Source organism: Dipodomys ordii, unplaced genomic scaffold (assembly GCF_000151885.1).
Source record: "Dipodomys ordii isolate 6190 unplaced genomic scaffold, Dord_2.0 Scaffold42, whole genome shotgun sequence".
Lineage (NCBI taxonomy): Eukaryota > Metazoa > Chordata > Mammalia > Rodentia > Heteromyidae > Dipodomys > Dipodomys ordii.
The window spans coordinates 1,185,067-1,197,413 of record NW_012267258.1 but is presented as its reverse complement, the minus strand read 5'-3'; the positions used below and the strand labels follow the sequence as shown (position 1 = coordinate 1,197,413).

At 43.5% G+C, this 12,347-nt stretch overlaps 1 protein-coding gene across 1 annotated transcript in view; it reads right to left on the bottom strand.

Annotated features, from left to right (window-relative positions):
- Positions 1-11,437, bottom strand: part of Tfcp2 (transcription factor CP2) — a 53,700-nt gene extending 42,263 nt beyond the window's left edge. Inside the window, exons 1-2 of the mRNA XM_013018687.1 lie at positions 11,256-11,437; positions 10,653-10,811 (exon numbers count right to left, since the gene is read on the bottom strand). Of these exons, the coding sequence (XP_012874141.1) occupies positions 10,653-10,774 (122 nt within the window). The 5' untranslated portion in view covers positions 10,775-10,811; positions 11,256-11,437. The remainder of the gene's footprint in view (positions 1-10,652; positions 10,812-11,255) is intronic.
- Between the last annotated feature and the right edge of the window lie 910 nt (positions 11,438-12,347).

Sequence of the window (12,347 nt, the reverse complement as noted above, 5' to 3'; positions counted from 1 at the left end):
TGGTGCTGAGGAATTGAACCCAGGGCCTCAGGCATGCAAGGCAAGCGCTCTACCACTGAGCCATCTTCCCAGCCCCAGGTAGGTACTTTTTATAAGCTTTTAAGATCACTGACTTTGCAGTTAGATAAAAATGGCAACTTTCAATAAGTCAGAGATTGTACTATGAAGGAAATCTGACATTGTTGTTGTAGAAAATATGGTTATCTACCATCATAAAATGACATAATTGGAAAAACACCACAAGAGTTTTTTGGTTTTCTTCCTGTAACTTAGGAAACTCACTTTAGCTCTTTTTAGTGCTAAGCCTCAACACTTATTTTTAGGTTCAAAATGTCTACCAATTAGTGCTTGAAAAAAAAAATCCTTGCAGTTAAGCTTCCCTCTTAATTGGCAAGCATCATTCATCGCCTGTCTATCCTTTGGGTTGCTTCCATCTTACTTGTCTCATCCCTTCCTTCATCCCAAGCCTAAATCAAGGATAAGCACTCCATTCCCCATTCCTCCCGGCACAGAAAGACAATCACAGATACTTCTCTGGTAAAGGCTTTGCTGCTGGTGACTGCTGACAAAATCCTAAACATATCAGAGTTCTAGTCCAATGAATGGGCAAATAGGCCTTAGCTTTCTCCTCCTCCCCTTTAAACTCACAGTGGTAAGTCTTATGAAAATTCCTCCTTCTAATCCCATCTTTGGTAAAGGTTATTTTTCTAAAATAGCCAGTATATTGTTAGTGTAACAATATACCCAAACATCTGGGACACTTAGAAGACAGTGTTCAGACTCAGACAGGCATAGTGGTACATACTCATAATCCCAGCTACTCAGGAAGCATAAAGATCAGGAGGATCATAATTGAAGGCCAGACCAAACAAAAAGATCCTCATCTCGGGGGCTGGGAAGGTGGCTCAGTGGTAAAGCGCTTGCCTTGCATGCATGAGGCCCTGGGTTCGATTCCTCAGCACCACATAAGCAAAAAGAAAAAAGCCGGAAGTGGCTTGCGCTGCGGCTCAAGTGGTAGAGCGCTAACCTTGAGCTGAAGAGCTGAGGGACAGCGCCCAGGCCCAGAGTTCAGGCCCCATGACCGGACCAAAAAAAAAAATCCTCATCTCAACCAACAAGTGAAGCATTGAGGTATACACCTGTAATCCTTAGCTACTCAGGATACTGAAATCTGAATCTCTTTATTCAAAGCTGGCCCAGGCCCAAAAGGAAAATTCTAGATACTCCCTATCTCTGATTAGCCAGCAAAAAGCTTGACTACAAGTGTGGCTCAAGTAGTAGACTGCCAGGCATGAGCTAATAATAGCATTATTCACAATAACTAAAACAGAGAGGTAGACAATATGTCAATAAGGTACACTGCTCTGCATATATGTTAAACTCGTATTTAATCATTTTGTTTATATCTTCTATTTCATACTTTTGTCTATCCCTTAGTAAAAATGGTACTGAAATCTCCAATTATTATTGTAGAACTATGTCTTCCTTAAAAATCTGTAAACTTAAGCCAGGTCCTGGTGGCTCAGGCCTATAAGCCTAGCAACTCCTGAGTTCAAGCTTAAGGACCTGCACAAAAAAGAAAAGAAAAGAAAGCTGGGCACCGGTAGCTCACACCTGTAATCCTAGCTACTCAGGAGGATGAGATCTGAGCTTCGAAGTTCAAAGCCAGCCCAGGCAGGAAAATCCATGAGACTTTTATCTCCAATTAATCACCAGAAAACTGGAAGTGGCGCTGTGACTCAAGTGACAGAGTGCTCACTTTGAGCTGAAGAGCTGAGGGAGACTGCCCAGGCCCAGAGTCAATCCCCATGACCGACAAAAAACAAACAAAACTTTTACCACATATATTTTGATGATTTGTTATTAGGTGTGTAAATGCAATTGCTAAATCTTGCTGCATTGAACAATTTACTAGTATACAAATGTCCTACTTTTTCATTTATAACCTTTTTGGATTGATAATATATTTTGCCTATTAGTAGGGCCTTTATTGAGTTCTTCTGGATATTCTTTTCATGGAATACCCTTTGTGTGTGTGTACTTGCATGTGTGTGTGTGTATACATGCTTGTGCATGACTGATCTCAGGGCCTATGCACTGTCCCTTAACTTTTCTTTCTTTTTTCCCTCAAGGCTAGCCTTTTAGCACTTGAGCTATAGCTCCCCTTCAGGCTTTTTGGTGTTTAACTGGAAATAAGAGCCTCATGAACTTTCTTACTCAGGCTGGCTTTAAACTGTTATCCTTGGGTCTCAGCATCCTGAATAACTAGGATTACAGGTGTGAGCCAATAGTGCCCAGCTTGTGTTTTATTTTGTAGTGAAATGTTTAAATCATTTTCTCATTTCCTTCTGTGCATATCCATGAGCTATTTTCTTTGTGTTATTACAAGAATCAATCACCCTAAGTTTACAATGCTGACTTTATACCAACTGAACTTCAGTAACATACAGAAACTTTGCTCCTTTACCAGTTCTGCCTCCATCCCTTTAAGTTGCTGATATCATAAAATTACATTTCCTTCTACTATATGCCCAATCTCAAACCACATAGAAAACAAGATGGAGTTAAAAGCATCACAATCATATTAGCTTTGTGATAATATGTTTTTATTTAAATATATTTATTAGTTTCAAAGCATGTAGAAAATAAAAGGTGAAGTTAAATGCCATCATTACAATACTAGTTTCTAGATCTTATTTCATATGATATCTAGTTTACTAATATCCACTCACTGCAACGTATTTCTTGCAGGGCCTGTGCAGTATTAACAAACCCTTCAGCTTTTGTTTTGTTTTGGACAGCCCTGGGCCTTGAACTCAGGGCCTGGGCACTGTCCCCAAGCTAGCACTCTATCACTTGAGCCACAGTGCCATTTCCAGCTTTTTCTGTTTATATGGTACTGAGGAATCAAACCCAAGACTTCATGCATGCTAGGCAAGCACTCTACCACTAAGCCACATTCCCAGCCCTCCAGTTTTTATTTGGATGTCTTGACTTCTCACTTTTTTTGGTGGAGTATAGGTACTGCAGTTTGAACTCAGGGCCTTGTGCTGGGTAGGGAAAGGTTCTACCACTTTAACCATACCTCCACTCTTGCTCCTTTTTTGCTTATAGTGGATACAAGATTTTTTTTTTTTTGTCAGTCATGGGGCCTGAACTCTGGGCCTGGGTGCTGTCCCTCAGCTCTTCAGCTCAAGGCTAGTGCTCTACCACTTGAGCCACAGTGCCACTTCCGGCTTTTTCTGCTTATGTGGTGCTGAGGAATGGAACCCAGGGTCTCATGCATGCAAGGCAAGCACTCTACCACTGAGCCACCTTCCTAGGCCCAGATACAAGATTCTTGATAGTCGGGTACTAGTGACTCATGCCTGTAATCCAAGCTACTAAGGAGGCTGAGATCTGAGATTATGGTTCAATGTCAGCCAGGGCAAGAGAAAGCCCAAAGACTCTTGCCTCCAGTTAACTTCTACGTCTCCAGAAGTAGAGCTGTGGCTCACGTAGCAGAACATTAGCCTTAAGTACAAAAGCTCAGGGACAATGCCCAGGCCCTGAATTCAAGCCCCAGGATCAGACTCCTCAAAAAAAGATTCTTGATCGACAAGTTTAGTTTGATTGCTTGTATTTTCTTTTAGTACCATGAGTATATCAGCCCTCAGCCTTCTGACTTCCAAAGTTTTCTATTGAAATATGTTGAGGGCTGCCAATGTGGCTCAGTGGTAGAGCCCATGTTTAGCACCTGGGAAGTCCTGGTTCATTTTGTACTGAAAAAAAAAAAAATCTTACTGAGCATCCTGTGACATTTCATTTCTCTTGCTGTTTTAAAGATTTAAAGTTTATGTGTCACGGTGTGAATCTAAGTTCATAATTCTTGGCATTCAGTGAACTTCTTGGACATTTACATTTATCTTTCATCATACATGAAAACTTTGTGGGTATTACTTCAAATACTATTTTTGTTCCTTTTTCTTTTTTGGAGATACCCACGATGCATATGTGGGCCTGCTTCAGTGTCCCCCAAGTCTTTTAAACTCTGCTCATTTTTATTCACTTCTTTTTTCTTTTGCTCCTCAGAAGAATAATTAACATTGACCTGTCATCAAGCTCACTGCCTTTTGCATGCTTAAATCTGCCCTTGAATCCCTATACTGAGCTTTTTGTGTGCATGTGCCAGTCCTGGGGCTTGAATTCAGGCCATGGGCAGTATATATGAGCTTCTTTTGCTCAAGGCTCATGCTCTACCACTTAAACCATAGCCACAGCTCCTGTCTGGGCTGGCTTCAAACCCTGATCCTTAGATCTTAACCTCCTGAGTAGCTAGGATTAGAGGATTGAGCCATGGGTGCCAGATTCTACTGGTTATTTTTGATATAAAGGTTTCCTTACTGCCTAGACTGCACTCCTATTTTTCACTTCCTGTCATAGTTGGAATCACAGGCACATGACACTACCCTTAGCTTCTTTTGCTGAAATAGTCTTGTGGACTCTTCTAACAAGGCTGGCCCAGACCCATGATCCTCTTGATCTCCTGCATTGCTGACAAGTACCTGACATCATAACCAACTGGTTGAGAGTCTTGGTGAATTTTTCTGCTTGGGTAATCTTCTTTTATCTTTTTCTCTTTTTTTTTATGCTGGTACTAGAAAATGAACCCATGTTCTCACAAACAGCCTTGAGTTTTCACTTTGCTTTTCCACTCACAGCTGTTCTTCCACTTGGGCTAGCTACTCAGGAGGCATACCCATAACATATGTACACAAATGTTTACAAATATCATGTGGTCTTTCCCTTTATAAAACAAACATGCTACAGTTTGATATGAAGTCGCCCCCAAAGTCCCAGGTGTTAAAGGCTTAGTCCTCAGTTTGGCAATATGGGCAGGTAGTGAAAACATTAAGGGATAGGACCTAGTAAAGAGGTCTTCTGATCGTTGGGATCATGTCCTTGAAGGAGAAAGTGTGGCCCCAGCTACTTTCTCTTTTACTCTCTGGCATGAGGTAAGTAAGTGGTTCTTCCAGGCTTTGTGCTCCCCACGGTGACGTGCCATCTCACGAAGGCCCAAAAGCAATGAAGCCAATTGATCCTGGACTGAAGTCTCTTAACTGTAAGCCAAAATAAGCCTTTCCTCTTTATGAGCTGATTAGCTCAAGTATTTCTTACAGTGACAGGAAGCTTACTAACATAAAATATAAGGCCAGCTGGTGCTGGTGGTTCATGCCTATAATCCTAGCTACTGAGGAGGTTGAGATCTGAGGATTGCGGTTCAAAGTCAGTTCGGGCTGAAAACTCACCATGAGACTCTTATCTCCAATTAACCACCAGAAAAACCAGAAGTAGTACTGTAGATTAAAGTGGCAGGGCACTAACCTTAAGCAAAAGAGCTGAGGCACAGTACCCAGGCCCTCAGTTCAAGCCCGACAACCAAACAAAAAAACAAAAAACAAAAAAACAACAACCAAAAACCCCTATAAGGCCATAGCAGCATTATTCATTAAACCAAACTGTGTCCCACAGGTTCCTGAATGCTTGGTGCTATTTTGAGAGGTCACACAAACTTTAGAAAGTGAGGCCTAGGGGCTGGGAAGGTGGCTCAGTGGTAGAGCGCTTGCCTTGCATGCCTGAGGCCCTGGGTTCGATTCCTCAGCACCACATAAGTAAAAAGAAAAAAGCCGGAGGTGGCACTGTGGCTCAAGTGGTAGAGCGCTAGCCTTGAGCTGAAGAGCTGAGGGACAGCGCCCAGGCCCAGAGCTCAGGCCCCACAACCGGACCCAAAAACAAACAAACAAAAAAAAAAGAAAGAAAGTGAGGCCTAGCTGGAGGAAGTAGGTCACTGGGACTGTGCTACTGAAGGCTACACTTGCTCCCCTATCCCTTCCTCACTGTCAGCTTCCCATCCAGTATTAGGAAAACAGCCTCCTTCTCTTCATACTCCTGCTGCAATGATGTTCTGTTCATCAAGGGCCCAGAACCAACAAAGCCAACAACTATGGATTTAGCTCTCTGAAAGTATAAGCAAAATAAATCCTTCCACCTTTTAAGTTGTTTATGTCAGGCATTTAGTCAAAGCAATGAGAAAGTTAACTAATTTATGTCAGGCATTCAGTCAAAGCAATGAGAAAGTTAATTAATGAATAATATAAATGTCCATTAATGGGTTACATTGTGGTATATGTATACAATGTTATATTATTCCACCATAAAATGGAGTGAATGGGGCTGGAAATGTTAGCTCAGTAGTAGAACACTTACTAAGCATATGAGAGTCTGTGGGTTTAATTCCAGGAGCTACACACACCCACACACAAAAATACTAAGTAGTAATATATGATAAACATGGATAAAACACTATACTAAAGCTTAGAAGCCATGTACTATATAGTAAATAAATCCACAGAAATAGAGCAGACTGGTGGTTACCAGGGGAACCGATAAGAAATGCAGAGCAATCTACTTAAAGCGCACAGAGTTTTCTTTTAGGGTGTTGAAAGCCTTTTGGAAGTAAATTGAGATGGTGATTGCACAATGAAGTCATCATATTAAATGCTACTGAATTGTTCACTTTAAAATGGTAAATTTTACTAGCAGAAAGTGGTAGGGCACACCTGTAATTCCAGGACTCAAGAAGCTGAGGCAGGGCTGGGAAGGTGGCTCAGTGGTAGAGCGCTTGCCTTGCATGCGTGAGGCCCTGGGTTGGATTCCTCAGCACCATATAAGCAGAAAAAAAAAAGCCAGAAGTGGCACTGTGGCTCAAGTGGTAGAGTGCTAGCCTTTAGCTGAAGAGCGAGGGACAGCACCCAGGCCCAGAGTTCAGGCCTACAACCGAACCAAAAAACAAAAACAAAAAAAAGAAAAGAAAAAAGAAGCTGAGGCAGTAGGATCTTGAATTAAAGGCCAAACTCGGCTACATAGCAAGTTTGAGGCCTGCCCGCCCAAGACTTTGTTTTGAGAAACAATAAAAGTTAGTTTTCTGTTCTGTTATTTGAACTTTACTTGAAGAAAGAAGAAGAAAGAAAAAAGAATGAGAGAGAGGAAGGAAGGAAGGGAGGAAGGAATGAAGGAAGAAAAGAAGGAAGGAAGGGAGGGAGTGAGGAAGGGAGGGAGGAAGGAAAGAAAGAAAGAAGAAAAAGAAAGGAAGGAAGGAAGGGAAAGAATGAATGAAGGGAGGGAGGGAGGCAGGAAGGAAGGAAGGGGAATGGGAGGGGAAGAAAAGGGGAGAGGAGGGAAGAGAAAAATGAAAAGGGAAAAAATTATAAACACAACTCTATTGAGATACAACTTACTCTAAACTTAAAGTGTATGATTCTACTGTTTTTAATGTAGTCAGAGTTGACAATCACCATCACTAACAATTTTGGAATATTTTTCTCTCTCCAAAAAGAAACATTATGTCCATTAGCACACAGTAACTTCCCATTCCCTCCTCCTCCACAGCTCTCGTCAAGCACTAATCTTTCTCTATAGACTTGCCTATTCTGGTCATGACACAGAAATGGAATTATTTGTTATATGTCTATATTTTCAAGGAACCTCATTTACTTTTACTAGAAAGTCTGTGCCATGTAGAAAAATATAAGAAGAAATGGAGAATTCTAAAGGGCTGCTTATGAAAACAATAGTGGCAAGTATATAATACACCCAAAAAAGTGAAAAAAGTAAAAAGTACTTAAAATTGTGGCATGATATACTCTCAAGGAAAAAAAAGCATATTTGAAAACTGAACAAAAGTCTGATGTTGGAAGAAAGTTATAAACGTAAAAATATGTAATGAAGACTAGTCAGGGTACGATTTGTAAGGCACTTTTTTTCTTTTTTTGGCCGGGGGTGGGGGGGTGCGGTATGTACCAGTACTGGGACTTGAACTCAAATTCTTGCACTCTTGCTTGGCTTTTTCATGCATAGCTGGCAATTTACCTACTGGAGCCATGCCTCCAGTTCTGGCTTTTTTGCTGGTTAACTGGAGAAAAGAGGCCCTCCAATTTGTCTTCCTGGGCTGGCTTCAAACCATGGTCCTCAGATCTCAACCTCTTGAGTAGCTAGGATGAGTAGCACTCTTACGCTGTTAAGTGTCATGGTATGAAGAGTATATATAGTTGAATACACAGCAGATGATCAGATGTTTTTTAATGAAGTTGACTATATGGCTAGAATCATATTTAATAACTTCCATCCTAAACTTTATTATCCTAAACAAAATCAAACTTTTTGGTGTGGCAATCTTTATATGAACAGCAGCATAAATTGCCAGATATTATGACTAATGCTGATGTGCAACTCCAGGGTCAGGGCACTTACTTTCAAACTATTTTCATCTTTTTTCTTTTTTTTTTGGTTGGTTGTGGGTCTTGAACTCTGGGCCTGGGTGCTGTCCCTTAGCTCTTCAGCTCAAAGCTAGTGCTCTACACCTGAGCCAAGGCGGCACTTCTGGTTTTCTGGTGGTTAATTGGAGATAAGAGTCTCACAGACAATCCTGCCTGGGTTGGCTTTGAACTGTGATCCTCAGAGCAGCCTCCTGCGTAGCTAGGATTACAGGTGTGAACCATTCACACCCAGCAGTTCATCTATTTTTATGGGCAAATAGGCTAAAGTTAAAGCCGGGCACAGGTAGCTCATGCCTGTAATCCTAACTACTCAGGAGGTTGAGATCTGAGGATTGTGGTTCAAAGCCAGCCCAGGCAGGAAACTCCATCAGACAGCTCTAATAAGCCACTAGAAAACTGGAAGTGGTGCCGTGGCTCAAGTGGTAGAGCACTTGCCTTGAGCTGAAGAGTGCAGGGACAGCACCCAGGCCCAGAGTTCAAGCCCCATGACTGACAAAAAAAAACACTAGTTAAATTTTCCAAGACATTGCATAACGGATCTCATTTTCCCTGAAAACCATTAAAATATTTACAGAAAGATAGACTTTATTATTCTAACTGTAAGCAAAGATTCCTGAAGTGCTTAAGTATTAAGTTCTAACTCATAATTTTGCCTCAGTGAGAAAAGACAACTTTGAATTAGCAAGGATAAAGAATGGAATTTTAAGCCTGGCTCCAGTGGCTCATGCCTGTAATCCTAGCTACTCAGGAGGCTGAGATCTGAGGATCACGGTTCAAAGCCAGCCGAGGCATGAAAAGACTGTGAAACTCTTATCTCCAATAAACCACCAGAAAACCCGAACTGGAGCTGTGGCTCAAGTGATAGCGCACTTTCCTTGAGCTGGAGAGCTGAGAGACAGCACCCAGGCCCACAGTTCAAGCCCCACGACCGACAAAAACAAAAAAAAGGAATTTTACATTACACATCTCTCAGTGGCTCTTACACTAGAATGATGAATTCATCCATTTGCTTCATAAAGAGAACTTTCCCCTATCACCTCATAAACCCAATGAAAGTTTTAAGTTCTTGAGTTGCTTGACTCTTTAGATGAAGTCTTACACTGAATTGGAAAATCTAATTATAGTCCACCTAACTCCAACAAGCAGACATGTCCACATCTACAGCTGAAACAAACCATTTTGGTAGCCAATACATACCAATAAGTTATATATGCTGCTTTCAAACCATATTTTTAATGTATTATCAACAATTAGTTTGATACATTGAGGTCCAGACAAACCTAAAAGTTTTCTTTGCCACTTTTTCATTTCACAGCTAATGATTAAAAACTCAGAAACCCTGTAAGTTTAAGTGAAACCTTAAAGCAGCCTGTGAGCCAGGTTCCAGTGGTTCATAACCTATAATTCGAGCCACTCAGGAAGCTGAAATATTAAAATCAAGGTTCAAAGCAAGCTTGGGCAGGAAAAGTCCCTGAGTCTTTTGTTTCCAATTAACCACCAAAATACCAGAAATGGAGCTGGTGCTCAAGTGACAGAGCACCAGCCTTGAGCAAAAACACTAAGGGAGAGTGGTGCCTTGGCTCTGACTTCAGGTCCCAAGACCAACACATACACACAAAAAAGCATGCTAGTGATAAGACACGACTGTAGGGGCTGGGAAGATGGCTCAGTGGTAGAGTGCTTGCTTTGCATGCCTGAGGCCCTGGGTTCGATTCCTTAGCACCACATAAGCAAAAAAGAAAAAAAAGCCGGAGGTGGCGCTGTGGCTCAAGTGGTAGAGCGCTAGCCTTGAGCTGAAGAGCTGAGGGACAGCGCCCAGGCCCAGAGTTCAGGCCCCACTACCAGACCCAAAAAAAAAAAAAAGACACGACTGTGTGGACTTCTGCAGCAAGGTTCCTCATTTCTTTCCAATAAGCAATAGATCAATATTAATCACTAATCCTCAGCTCCCCTGTCCCCAACTTCATAGACGTCCCTCACATATTGTAAGTAACCCTTCTTCACATAAATCCAACCACACCCACACATATACATAGCATCAGGTCCCAAGTCTCCCTCCCACATTGGCACAACAGTCTCTCAACTTTCTGGTTGCTGATCAAGGACCAATTCTTCATCCTCCTCCTAATCCTGCCCAGACTTCACACTGCCTACAATCTCTTTTTCCCTTTCTTCCACAACGCCAACTCAAACCAAGTCCCTATTTCCCTCAACTTCAGACAGCGTTTTTAAAACTCCATACACCTTTCCTCCCTGCCCACTCCCCACCCCCCAACCCCGTGTTTCTTATTCTTGCCTTTGTTAGTAAGTGGTAAGGTCTGGGAAAATCTCACTCACCTCATGCTATAGGCACCAGCACCCAGTTCCTGGCCGATCCCAGACAGGCTAGCATCAAAGTCCTGCACCAGCCCAGACTCAATCACTTCATCGGCCAGAGGCAGCTTCAGAGCCCAAGCCATCCTGGCTCCGCTCTTGCTCCCGGTGACACCGTTTCTTCTATGTACAAAAGCGCAGAACTTAATCCTACCCCCAAGGGTGCAAGACAGCATAAACTACAAACGAAAATCACACCTGTAGTGCCCACCAGCCACCACCACCACCACCACCCCAAAAAAAATCTGCCCTGCACAACTCCACAACTAATCTCGGGTACCCTTGGCACCTTAGTGTTGGGTGCCCGGGCTTCTAAGAGTCTCTCCGGCTCCGCTCCCAGGGGCGTGGGGCCTCCCTCGGCTTCACTATTCCAGACTCCTGCACACCCACCCACTCCCCAGGGTAGCCTCCGCAGCCCGTCCGTGCTGGCCCAGTCTGTCTTCCTGAGCAGACCCGCAGCAGCCACAAGCCCAGCCCGCAGGGCCGCTTTTGTACCTGTACCTCCGCCCCCTGCGACTAGAATCCTCCCCTCTCCCGAGACCCGCACTTTCCCCCTCCAGGCCTCACTTCCGGTCAGTCCTAAGAGAGCTTCCGGTCACCCCTTCTCAGCCCCGCAGCTCTTAGAAATAAATCCAGGTTCCTGCTGAGTCGTCTCCTCGCCCTCTGCAGGCCCCCTCGACGGCCAGGAAACCGGGACAGGAAAAAAAAGTCCAGTGCAAGATTGAGACTCGTCAGGCCCCTTCACTGGCCCGCCGCCTCAACGCCAACCAATCATGGCGCCCTCTACCTTTGCTGGGCCGGCAAAAAAACGTCATCCTGGCGATAGCCAATGAGAAATAGACTTCATCAGCCTCTACAGCGATGATAGGTTAGCTCCTCCACAGCTCCCCGCCCCCGGAGGCGGGCCGAGCGGTCTGGATTTGAAGGGCTTCTACCTGAGTGGAGGAGGCGTGGGCTGCGGGCCCAGGTCAACACCCTGACTCTGAGTCGTGACCCAGACGCGCTTCCAGTGGCTCTCCCACCCCTAGCGGGAATTCCTTTGCCCAAAGGCTCCCTATTCGTGTACGTTTATTCATGCTTGGCCTCTTGTCTTATTAAACTCACATCTCCTAAGGTAGAGACCCTGCTGAAGACCCAGGTCCATTGATAAATCATTTTGTCCGGAGCCTTCTCCCCAGGGCATTTGCAAAGAAAAACATGAGGTTGAAAAGCAAACGAACAAAGTAATGTGGCTTTTTAAAGGTGATGAAGGAGGCATGTTAGAATTTAGAAGATCTGAAGATCACAGCTGGGGCTGGCATCTTCACGTACTAATTTGGTGACTTCCAGAATAGTCTCAAATGGAGCTGTGGCTCAAGTGCTCGATCACCAGCCTAATCTAAAAAGGAAAGTGAATGTAGGCTGCAGATCACAATTCAAAGCTAGCCTGGTCAGAAAGTCCATGAGACTCTTAACCACCAAAAAGCCAGACGTGGAGCTGTGGTTCAAGTGATAAAAGAATGAGCGTTGAGCAATAAAAGCGGCAGTGTCCAGGCCCTAAGTTCAAGCCCCAGTACCAGCACAAAACAAAGTAACAATAGCCACCTATTCCCACTGAGATTTTTAGCTTCCTCCGTTGTAAGCAGATAACTACACCTGCTCCACAGCACTCGGAGGCTA